This window comes from Telopea speciosissima, chromosome 1, assembly GCF_018873765.1.
Source record: "Telopea speciosissima isolate NSW1024214 ecotype Mountain lineage chromosome 1, Tspe_v1, whole genome shotgun sequence".
NCBI lineage: Eukaryota > Viridiplantae > Streptophyta > Magnoliopsida > Proteales > Proteaceae > Telopea > Telopea speciosissima.
This window is the reverse complement of record NC_057916.1, coordinates 36,365,117-36,376,251: the sequence shown is the minus strand read 5'-3', so window position 1 is coordinate 36,376,251 and position 11,135 is coordinate 36,365,117. Positions and strand designations below refer to the sequence as shown.

Below are 11,135 nucleotides of genomic sequence, written 5' to 3'. Positions count from 1 at the left end.
AAAACCGTGATTGTTTAATTCATTTCATGTTTGGACTTTGGCTTGTATGATTTCAATCTAAGAAAACCTTCTTACCAAGGTTATTAAACTCGGAATTGATCCAGTTAAGTCGATTTGGAATCAGTTAGAATTCATCAGAATTGATATGAACCATTGAAACCCAGTATTATTCAATCCCTACAGGTTTTCTGGCAAACATGCTTGTGAGGAGGGGGGATGTTAAAGTTGAAGAAACAACCTCTCCCTGGACTTAGGCCATCACTCTACTGCACTAACAACAACTACCACGTCAAAAGGGGCTTCCTTAACCGCTCATGGTTAACCTGAATCAAGATTCAGCTCAACCGATTCAACCGATTTGATTCTGATTCTTGAAACACACTCTTTGGAATCCACCTCTTTTAAAAGTTTCACATGTCATGCTTATGCTAATCTTAGATCACCATTTGTAGGTCCCATGTAATCCCATGAGACTTGCACACATATTTACACACACAATACACATGCATATAGTCTCCACACAACCACGTTACATTTATTAAAAGCATAGATGATTTAGGGTTTTTATAATTTTAGATTTTAACGACATTAATAATCAGGCATTCCTAATGCAACAAGGTAGTGATCAGATGGTCGTTCGATCAGAACGGCCCAATAACCGACCAGTTATAGATCGATTAATCCAATTATAGACCGGTAATTGATCGATCAAATAGAAATGTATCCATGATCTGACCTACGAGACCCAATTACTTAAACGAATGAAAATAGTGCGAGACCTTAAATTGGTGAGGACTGATTAGGTTTGATCGAAACCAACCCAATCCGATTAAGGATGTAAATGGATCGAATTCGGATGGATAGTGATATTATCATATTCGTATATCCGATTATATTCGGACGGTTTCAGATAATATCCTATTTAGTTTTCGGATGGATTCGGATAGTTTTCAGATAGCATTTTTTGAATACGGATTCTCCTAAATGGATATGAACGCGGATCAAATACGAATTTTCGACTAGCCGTTGACATCTTTACCGTTTTGTTGATGAGGGGTTAAGGTTGAGACTTGAGAGTTTAACAACTACCCTTTCTTCTATTCTTCTTAATCTTTGATTTTCTTACGTTTTTTACTTTTAATTTTAACATGTATTTAGTCTAATGGATATGTGATTCCATGTATCTTGGTGCATAAAATAATATATATAAACCAATAGAAAATCTAAAAAATTAAAAAATCACATTATCTTAACTAATAAAATCATAAAAATAAAAAATAAAAAAATAAAAATTTAATAAGATAACATAATCTTATTACTGTAAGATTACTAAACAAATTAGATAAAGAAATTATCATATTCATATTTGATTAATTTTTGAATAGATTCGGATTCTCCTACACAAAAACACGAATGGAATATAGATTTTTGAATATCCATTCACATCCGTAAGTGTGATCGATTGACATCCTGACTCTAACCCTAATTTCCATATAGGGATCGAAATCAACCAATCTGATCCTAATTCTTGGAATCCTAGTGTGCTTGGGTTTTAAACGGTAATCTTTAATTATTATTTTTTTTAAAGATTTTTCTCGGATAATAAGAGTGATGGTGCCGGTGATGATGATTGCGCCTGCCATTGCACGCCGTTTATCTTTGGTGAAGAGAATATGATGATGATGCCCACCGCACGCCTCTCTCTCTCTTTCTTTCTCTCACTCTCAAACCAAGAAATCAATCAAAGAATCTCTCTAACTCTCAAATATCAAATGCAGAGTTTCCCCAAAAATTGAAAAAAATCTTCAGTAAGAGTAAGAGGAATTGGGTGCATTTGCAACCATGCATCATCATATTTTATCGTTTATTCTCTCACACCACCTTAATAGTTAATCTTCCGACCATCAATACCCATTTGCATTATCTTCTTCGTATATATTCATTGAAATTCATGGACATGGTCATCATCATCATCATCATCGTTTTTCGATTCTCCTCCATCCTCTCACATCATGACAATCCTCCTAACTTTTATCCACTACTGAGTTTAGTGCTGGAGTACTAAAGTACTATCACTATGCGTTTTCTTTTTTCCCCGGTTCACACCATAAAACCAGAGTTTTAAGTATTGGCATCGTATCGGGCGATATGTATCAATTTTGCAAGTAATCGACCTCAATAATGTTTCGATACCGTATTGATTACATGATGCAGAACAGAAGTAAAATGTCATAAGACCCATTTTTAAGGGAGATTTAGGGGTAAAATTATAATTATATTCTAATACACTCTACATATGTGATATACCTGTTCCTACCTGGCCATTGGCGCATTGACACGTGGCATCCACGAAGGTCAGACAAGTTGAGCCGACCTGAATTGCTGAAGATCGGATCAAAATGGACCGATATAACGAGGCCACTCATACGAAACTACAAACGAAGAACGGGTCGATATAATTATGACAGAGCCGACTTTCGGGTATCCATCGACCAGCCCACGCGATAGGGATTGGATCGTTTCATCCATGTCATGCACATTGCGTGAGTTGGACGCATGACCCTCCGGGACAAGTGTCCACACCAGCAGAGCTCTACCCATGCATTCTGTAGATCGGAGTAATGGTCTAGCATCGACGAAAAGCCTATGATGGTCTATGATTTAGAATTTATAAATAGCTAGACATCACCCAGGTAAAGGGGGATTGATTTAGCTCGGGTCCTCCAACTTTGAGATTATCTGTGGTGTGCAATCTAACTTTGTCATCGAAGCCTATTCCGCTGGCTCAGACCGGCACTGCTCAGTCAGGGTTTGCTGTTTTGCAAGACAGTTCAACCATAGATCAGTACGTCCAGATCTCGTCATAACAATATGCAAGCCCACTGGTGCAGAACTACGTAATACTGTAATCGCATTCCCTGATGATGGTGGGAATTCAGATCCTTTTCAATCGATCTCCCACCATCCATGGGGTGTGGTTCACAATAATGAGAGATCGACTATAGTGGTTAAATGTCATTGGGGAGGATGAGAGCTCTACATTATGAGCCTCTCAGACTTTGCAATGGTGGGAACCTCACGTATTGGGTATGTCTATTTATTTTCAAGTTTACATCAATTTCATATCAGTTTGTCCTTTTCATAATGTTATTTTGTCTTTTTTATATCATGTAATCCGACAACTTATTGTAAACAATAAGAATGTCAAACAGCTTGGCTTCAGGAGTTCGGGTATGCGATTAAGTTAGATTGAGTTTAGGGTGTATTATGTAGAAACCAAAATTGAATCATTTATAGACCATTCAATTTAGTGAAATCGAAACCATTTACTAAACAATTCGGTTTTTGAATTTGAAACTGTTTTGATCTTGGTTTTATTACCGATTTGAGGTAGTAAGTTCTTAAACAGTTTGTTAACGGTTCTTAAATAATTTCCTAGTTTTAAATCTTTTCTTGATTGCATATTTGCATATTTGTTTTAAATTCTCTTATCAAAATGTGAAGACTTGGTATAAATGATCTAATCAATTTAAAGATAATAGGATTAACAATTTGTAAACGGTTCAAAAAAACTGACAGTTAAATGATTTAAAATCAAACCAAATCGTTTATTAAATGACTTAACGATTCCGATTTAATTGGTTTAATTCGATTTCGATTTACATTTAAAATCCTTTTACTAACCCTGCATGTTTAAACGAAGATTAATCCTAAAACAGAAATTAAATTTTGGACTGAGTTTTACATCTTCACACATGGATAGAGTAGGAAAACTTTCACCATAAGATTTTGTAAGCTTCGTGATCTTTCACTACCATTAGAGCCCGGATCCTCTCCAATGACATTTATCCATCAGGATCAATCTCTCACCATTCATAACCACCTCTAGGGCTTACCCCCATTTTACGGAGAAATTGTTTGTTGACTTAAACCTGTGATTATAAAGTCGTCATGGAGCAATTGTACCATTACAACGAGACCCACCCCTTAAACATGAAAATTTAATTACCCATAATACCCTTCGACAAACGTGAAGTTTGAAAAATCAATATTTACAGACTAGCGGATGAGACAGATTTGAACCATCAAATCCTAGGGGCCCCCGGTTTTGTACATGTCCATCATGATCATCATGTCATGTTTGGTCTGAATGCCCATCCAGACAACCCTAATAGATTGATGGAATGAATTTAATACCCTAAAAGAATAACTAAAACAAATTCCAAAAAATAAATTGACTCAGTTTTAAACTCTAAAATCCCATGTAATAAAACTGTAAAGGAGGAGGTGGTGGTGGCCTACTGGCCTCGAAAATGTTACAGTTTGTAGCCTTAAACTGCTTACAAGGAAGCATGCAGGGGCAGTAGTAGCTAGGCCAGAGTTTTTTGTTGTTAATATAACAAATGATTGTTGATGATTCTCTTTAATGGGTGCAAAGGTCCCCCCCTTTTCTGGCCCAGGGCCACACTTGTAGAGAAGAATGAGGAAGAAGAGCAGGAGGTGAGGAGGTCATGAGAACCAGTCATCATCAGAGTCACCAACCTCTATAATCCATCTCGTTCTCTCTCTCTCTCTCTCTATAACTCTATTACCCTTTTTGAGTTTAGAGAAAATCCAAGTGTATTTTTCCTTCTTTTTCAAATTCCCTTGGTTTTCTAGCCACATTTTGATTTCCCTGCCACCACCTCTCCTTATATTCTGCACGCCATCCCCCCCACCCTTCCATTACTCACAACAACCACAACACCTCTCTCTCTCTCTCTCTGAAGCTCTGAGTGCATCTCTGTGTCTCTCTGTTCCTTTGGTTTGAACTTTGAAGTGCAAGAAATGGGTGATATCTCTTCTGGTTCTAATGGCAATGGAAATGGAAATGGCAATGGCAATGGAGTTCATGGAAATGGCCACTATGCATTGCAGGGTGGCTGTAGGAAGAGTTGTTGGTATGAAGAAGAGATTGAGCAGGACTTGAGATGGTGTTTTGCTCTCAATAGGTATGTTATTTTTGTACATAGTTCCTCAAATATAATGGTACTTCCATTTCCTTTCTTCTTCTCTTCCTTTCAGTGTTCTCATCTCTGAGATTAATTACTCATACTCAAGAACCAAAATATATTTCTTTCCCTTCCCTCTTCACTGAGAAATTTCCTTTTGGAGGTTCTAGTTTGGTGATCATGGTTTGTAGCAATCAAAATATTATTCTTCTTTAGAGGGAAGAGGGGGAAAAAAAAAACAAGGAAGGAAGAAGAAGGAAGAAAAAAAAAAAATTACTGAAAAGGTTCTCTAAGACAAAATCATGGAGAAGCTTCAATAAGGAAAAAGAAAGCAAACACCTTTTTCAAGTGGTCAGATTGAGACAAAACAAAGTGGGAACTTTCCGCAATGGTGGTTTTTCTTGCATTTATAACTCATTTTCTTATCACCCCATCTCATTAGAAGGCTTAAAAGAAGCTTAGTTCTTAGTTCTTGCTGTATTCAATAGCTACTTTTTGTTGTTTTAGGTAATAACTGTATTCAATAGCATGGTCAGGTAAAAGGTAGACAAGATTAATAGAAAATAAGATTTATTTAGGCACTAAGAAGTATTTTAATACTTGCAAATGCAATGTCTAACTCTCTCTCTCTCTCTTTTGCTCCAACCAACCAGTATTTTGCATACAGGGGCTAGTCAGTACCAGGACATAGCACTTTTGGATACAAAGCCCTTTGGAAAGGTTTCATCTATTTTTTTTTCTTAATTTCTCCTAATGTTTCATCTATTCTTTTTCTAATTGAGTCTTTAATTTTCTCTGAATTTCTACCGTAGGCTTTGGTCATTGATGGAAAGCTTCAGAGTACAGAGATAGATGAATTCATCTACCATGAATCACTTGTTCATCCAGCACTTCTTCACCACCCAAAGTACTTTCTCCCCCTTCCACACTTCTCTTTAAACTTAAAATATTACTATGTGAATAAAAATAAAACAGGGGTCTGGTTGTTCTGTACTCAGTCCAAGGAGCATATTTATTATGGGAGGAGGTGAAGGCTCCACTGCAAGAGAGATCCTGAGACACAAATATGTTGAGAATGTGGTCATGTGTGACATTGATGAGGTAACCCTCTTAATGTTTCTTGATAGATTGAGATTCAATTCTTCCTTTCTCTCACTTTTTATCTTTAAGGCTTATATGTGTATACTTATTCTTTACATCAAATGCTTTTGTTTGCTTTATTGTGGTTTAGGAAGTAGTGGATTTCTGCAAGTCATACCTGGCTGTAAACAGAGAAGCTTTCTGTGATTCAAGGCTCCACCTTGTTATCAATGATGCCAGGTTCATAAATTTCTTTGTTAGTTTATCTTTATTTTAGTACTATTTGTGTTATTAATAAGATAAAATTCTTCTTGAATTTGGAACAGGGCTGAGCTTGAGAAAAGAGGAGATTATTTTGATGTGATCATAGGGGACCTGGCAGATCCCATAGAAGGAGGGCCTTGTTACCAACTCTATACTAAATCCTTCTATGAATCCACTGTTAAACCTAGACTCAGTGAGGGTGGCATTTTCGTTACTCAGGTCTGTATTCCAAGCACCACACACAGAAGAGACTTCCTCTCTCCAAAACAGAGTCTGGGAATTAATATGATTCTTGTTCTATGTTTCTGCAGGCAGGGCCAGCTGGTGTGTTTAGCCATACTGAGGTTTTCTCTTGCATTTACAACACCATAAGACAGGTTTTCAAATGTTAGTAACTTCACAGGCCAATTCCTGTCTTTCCTTATATCTTAGCCTTCTCTTCTCAGTGACATTACATGAGTCCTTAAGTCTGACAAATTGGATGGCTTGCTTCTATTTGCAGATGTTGTGCCTTACTCGGCTCATATTCCTTCCTATGCTGATACTTGGGGATGGGTCATGGTATACTAGCAAATGATCTTGATCTCTTCTTTCCTCTGTTTTTAATCGTTCTCAGCAATATTAACTAGAGAAAACACAGCACTGTATCTCAATCTTAAATCCAGAACTGCTTAAGTAATAACTTAGTAGTCACTGAACTTGACATGGTTGGGGGAGTTGCAGGCATCGGATTCGCCATTTACAGCAGATGCTGAAGAGTTAGATGCCAGAATCAAGCAGAGGATCAAGGGGGAGAACAGATACCTTGATGGCAACACTTTCATGTCAAATTCAATCTTGAGCAAAGGTGTTAGAAAAACGTGAGTCGCCTTTGTTTTTGCTTCTTTGCTTTTGCTACTGCAAGTTCTTCCTGTCTTTTGTTGTCTTCTAATACATGTATTGATCTATGTATTGACAGACTAGCTAAGGAGACTCAAGTATACACAGAAGGAACAGCAAGGTTCATCTATGGCCATGGCACTGCTCACAAATCCAACCATCACTCTTAAGAGAGATCGAAGGAAACCCCAACAGAAGCACACAGACCAAATACTGAACCTTGCCCTTCTTGCTTTATCATCCTTCACCCCCCCTCCCCTTTTCCCCCTTCCAAATTTTTGTGCTGTTTAAACTTGAATGGAAAGATGCAATAGCAGACCCAATGATATAAGTTTTCGCATTTTACACAATAGTCCACTGTTAATGGCTTGTTTATGTTCAAAATTTTAAGGTAATTACTTGATCCCTACTTCAAATTGAGAGAACTTACAGACATGAGAAAGACAAACACTGTAAAGTGTAGTGTACAGAACTGATCCAGTAGCTTAATTTGCATGCAGGATTCACCTTAGGAAGAGGATTTCTGAAATGAACATAATCAGTAATCGTTAATCAGTTTGCTGCAGTCTATTTTATAGTTCCCTTACATCAACATTTAACAAATTTCAGTGGATCTTAGAAACCAATTGAGCTGATTTAACAAATCCTTCTTAGAGATGCAAACCCAGCTCTGTTTTTGTAAATCAGCCACAGAGATGAGTTCTTTGTCCATCAAGTTAGATTGTTGCAAGATCAACAGAGGACAATGGAAATTATGGGATGGCTGAGTAGGGAAATGGGATATTTAGATGGGAAGTGTTAAAAGGCACCAGATTTCTTTAGCCGTTCTTGGTATTGAATCTAAAACCCAATTTCAACAGAGTAAGTCCATCAGCTGTTCTTGGTATTGAATCCTAAAACACAATGTTAACAGAGTAAGTCCTAAAAGATACTTATAAGCTTCCTTATGAAGATACATAAATCAAATAAATTTCTGTTTCCTTCACAATCAAGTTTCGAGCCATTGAAGGCAATTTGAGCAAGTCAGGATGCCAATGATCACTACATGGATGTGAATAGGATATTCAGTCATTAATGATTCATGATTTTCTTAATTTGTAAATTAATTTATTTTCCATGGAAAAGGTGAAGATTCAATAGTAGACCTCACTTCACAAACTATACAACATTATCATATGATCACCCCAGGCTGAGAGACCAAAGGCCTCAAAGAAAATTGCAACAGGTTTAAAGATTCACTTTGAGAAAGGGAGTGAGTGAGTGAGGGAGAGAGATCTACCTCACTCTCTCAGCAGACTCAAAGTCAACATCCATAGCATCTTTGCAACTTCTCTAGATAGGCAACATGTCCACCTCATCTGAGCTTTCATCACAAACTACATAACCAACATCTCAACCATCCTCATTGCCACTACCATGATCACTGCTATAACTACCTTCAGATGAACTCATAAATGGTAAACTTAGCTGCAACTGCAAACTGGGGTCACTGTCTATATTGTTTGCAGTTATCTCGATGAAGCTACAAAAGCAAGGTAAAGTCATGGTCAATGTAGCTAAATTTTTCATTGTCATGAATCCTGACAATTGAAGAGGAAACCAACCTCCCCTATTTTGTTGCCCCCGAGTGGCCCTAGACGATGATGAGCTTAAAATATTTCTAAAGTATAGGAAGTGAGCCCCTCGTTATAGTTCATAACGTTTCTCTTGCCTTAGGCAGTGTTCTCAGAGAGCGAATAATTTCTTGATCCTCTTCAAATTTTCTTTTGTTAAGGCCCACAAGGCTACCACGCGATTTTCAGAGAGCATATAATTTTTTGCTCCTCTTCAAATTTCCTTTGGTTAAGGCCCATAAAGCTACCTCGGGATTTTCAGAGCAAACAAACCTTTTTCTTCGAGAGTTCTTTGGTTCAAGGTCCATAAGACTACCCCAGAATTCTCAAGAAATGTTTTAAAATGTTTTTACGAGATTTACACCTTGGTATCCTTGAGCAAGGTACTTAGTCATTTTTTCTCACCCTTTGACAATTTGATGTATTCAGGAATCACTTCTTTGACTAAATTACTATTGAATGAGTTGAAGAAGACTTAAACCTCTCTTAGTAAATTTTAGAAGAAAGATTGTAGATGATCACAATTTGATGAAGCCACTAGAATTTCTAAGGATCTCACAAGCAATCAGGGTGCTTACCCCAGCTGGACAGATATACCACAACCCGGTATTTTGAGCTTTCAAAAGATCCCCTTGCCTGTGTGACCTTGAGATATTTATATCTCTAGGGTGGAGAAGACTAGCCATAAAGTCCAACCCTATGTAAGATGCTAGCCACCTAATATCCATATCCAGAATGCCTTTTGGGCTTACCTTGACAATTACCAAAAATGCTCCCAAACAAAAAAGGGATAAAAATTACAAAATTTCCCTTACTAAAAACAAATCAAAAATGATTTTGCAAAGATAGAAAATAAATATTATTTTTATATCAATAAATAAAAATAATTTTCATAAAACCATTTAGATGATAAAACCTTTTATATTGGCAGTTTGTAGGTACGTATACATGTCCGTAATTGTCAAGTCACTGGTAATGGAATATTAGTCACTAAGATCAACACTCAATGTACACGAGGTCTTTCCATGGATGGACTTCTCAGACCTTATGTGTACTGACCATCAAGAGACTAGTCCTCATGTTTCCCATAGTCTGAGCAATTTTGACTTGCACCCCTCAAACCTATCACAGTCCAACAATACATACATAAACATGTAATACATCATGATAGGTGTGGTCAAGCTGAGGACTACAAAGTGGCTCATTAGGATGATCATCCAAAACACCGGTCCATTAGCCAAGTAGACCAAAAACCATTGTACCAATTTAATTAATTTTGCAAGCCATAAAATATAAATGCCACATGACACATGCCAAAAAATGAGAATATAAAAATGTCCCATAATGTGCAAAAATTACACAAAATAAATTTGTGTTAGGCCACACAATTCTAACAGTCTCCCACTTGGCCTAACACAATCTCATATTTATTACATGTTTCTCAAATACACCAAAAGGCAAACCTTTTGTAAATGGATCAGCCAAGTTAGACTTAGATGGCACTCTCTGAACATCTATCTCTTTTTTCTTAATCAACTCACGAATATAGTGATATTGACCCTCTATACATTGGCACGAGAGTGGTACTTTGGGTCTTTAGTGATGGCAATTGCTGAAGTGTTGTCACATAATAAGGGAATAGGTTTTTTCACACAATCTACTATCAGGAGTTCTGATAAGAATTTTCAAAGATACACTGCTTCTTTAGCTGCAGCATTTAAAGCAATATATTTAGCTTCCATAGTGGATTGAGCAACACATTCCTGTTTCTTGCTTTTCTAAGAAATTGCACCACCACATAAAGTAAAAACATAACCAGAGGTAGATTTTCTGCTAACAACACATCCTTAATAATCAGAATCAGAATACCCAATGATATTAGGCTCATTAGAGTGATAAGTCAACCTAAAAGCCTTTTGTTCGCTTTAGATATCTCATTATCCATTGCACAACAATCCAATGCATTCGACCAGGGTTACTCTGAAAATGACTGATCATGCCAACGACAAAAGCTATATCTGGGCGGGTACAAATCATTGCATACATCAGGCTTCCAACAACAGAGGCATAAGGATATAAGGCTTCATTTAAAATTTTTTTCTTAGACTTAGGACTATCATCCTTGGAGAGTGGTCTAAGATGGTTATAAAGAATCTTTTCACTTAAACAATCAGTAATGTGAAATCTCCTTAATAATGTATCAATATATTTCTCCTGAGACAAACTTAACTTTCTTTGCTCACGATCTCGCTCAATTTTGATACCCAAAATGTAAGAAGCCTCACCCAAATCTTTCATCTCAAAAGTA

At 36.9% G+C, this 11,135-nt stretch overlaps 1 protein-coding gene across 1 annotated transcript; it reads left to right on the top strand.

Moving 5' to 3' along the window:
- Positions 1–4,610: 4,610 nt before the first annotated feature.
- On the top strand, positions 4,611–7,649 carry LOC122670047 (thermospermine synthase ACAULIS5-like). The gene is made up of 10 exons (XM_043866999.1): positions 4,611–4,991; positions 5,645–5,711; positions 5,804–5,898; positions 5,990–6,092; positions 6,223–6,311; positions 6,398–6,554; positions 6,647–6,722; positions 6,838–6,896; positions 7,059–7,195; positions 7,294–7,649. The coding sequence occupies exons 1-10, from the start codon at positions 4,828–4,830 to the stop codon at positions 7,382–7,384; spliced, it is 1,038 nt and encodes a 345-aa protein (XP_043722934.1). The 5' UTR covers positions 4,611–4,827; the 3' UTR covers positions 7,385–7,649.
- Positions 7,650–11,135: the final 3,486 nt, after the last annotated feature.

Bases quoted from the DNA above. Each gene is read 5' to 3' on its own strand.
- LOC122670047 (XM_043866999.1), top strand. From the start codon at position 4,828: ATGGGTGATATCTCTTCTGGTTCTAATGGCAATGGAAATGGAAATGGC. The intron at 4,992-5,644 runs GTATGTTATTTT...CCAACCAACCAG, and splicing joins TGGTGTTTTGCTCTCAATAG to TATTTTGCATACAGGGGCTA. The intron at 6,897-7,058 runs GTATACTAGCAA...GGGGAGTTGCAG, and splicing joins ATACTTGGGGATGGGTCATG to GCATCGGATTCGCCATTTAC.